Below are 608 nucleotides of genomic sequence, written 5' to 3' on the forward strand. Positions count from 1 at the left end.
AGAGTTGTGTAAAGACTCACGAAACTTGATCCTAAATGAAAAGATAAGGCCAAACGCAATAGAAATTATCCTAGCAAACGAAGAAATCAAAACGATAAAACCAAACACCGACTCTTGCTTGATGGGCACGCAAACACCGGATAAGGCCCATCAAGAACGTAAACCTCGCTACATCACATTGGACATACAGTACTTACATAACAGTTGAACTGACAAGAGATTTACTCTATTGTCTCAAGAAAAGGGTAATCAGTGTAACCCACGACAGGATCAAAACTATAGAAACTTGGTCTGTCATACTTAGTCAGCGGCGCATCGAGCTCGAACCTTCTAGGCAAATCCGGATTAGCCAAGAACAGTCGTCCGTATGCCACAAGATCAGCTCTTCCCTCCGCCACCGCCTTGTTCCCATCTTCTCTCGTATAACCCCCGGCGACAATGAACGTTCCATCAAACACCTTTCTCATCGGCGTAAGCGATTCCGTGCATTCGAATATCTCACTTGCTGTTTTCATCCTCGGCTCAACCATATGGCAGTAGAGTATCTCGAATCTGTTGAGCGACTTAGCCATGTAAAGCCCTAATCTTTGAGGGTCTGAATCTCCGGA

General features: G+C 44.9%; 1 protein-coding gene across 1 annotated transcript; it reads right to left on the bottom strand.

The window, feature by feature from the left end:
• Positions 1-25: 25 nt before the first annotated feature.
• LOC104774710 (12-oxophytodienoate reductase 1-like) lies at positions 26-602 on the bottom strand. The gene has a single exon (XM_010499207.1). The coding sequence runs from the start codon at positions 570-572 to the stop codon at positions 222-224; it is 351 nt and encodes a 116-aa protein (XP_010497509.1). The 5' UTR covers positions 573-602; the 3' UTR covers positions 26-221.
• Between the last annotated feature and the right edge of the window lie 6 nt (positions 603-608).

This window comes from Camelina sativa, unplaced genomic scaffold, assembly GCF_000633955.1.
Source record: "Camelina sativa cultivar DH55 unplaced genomic scaffold, Cs unpScaffold04837, whole genome shotgun sequence".
NCBI lineage: Eukaryota > Viridiplantae > Streptophyta > Magnoliopsida > Brassicales > Brassicaceae > Camelina > Camelina sativa.

What these genes read in the sequence shown, in the direction of transcription:
- LOC104774710 (XM_010499207.1), bottom strand. Translation starts at nt 572, where the DNA reads ATGGCTAAGTCGCTCAACAGATTCGAGATACTCTACTGCCATATGGTT.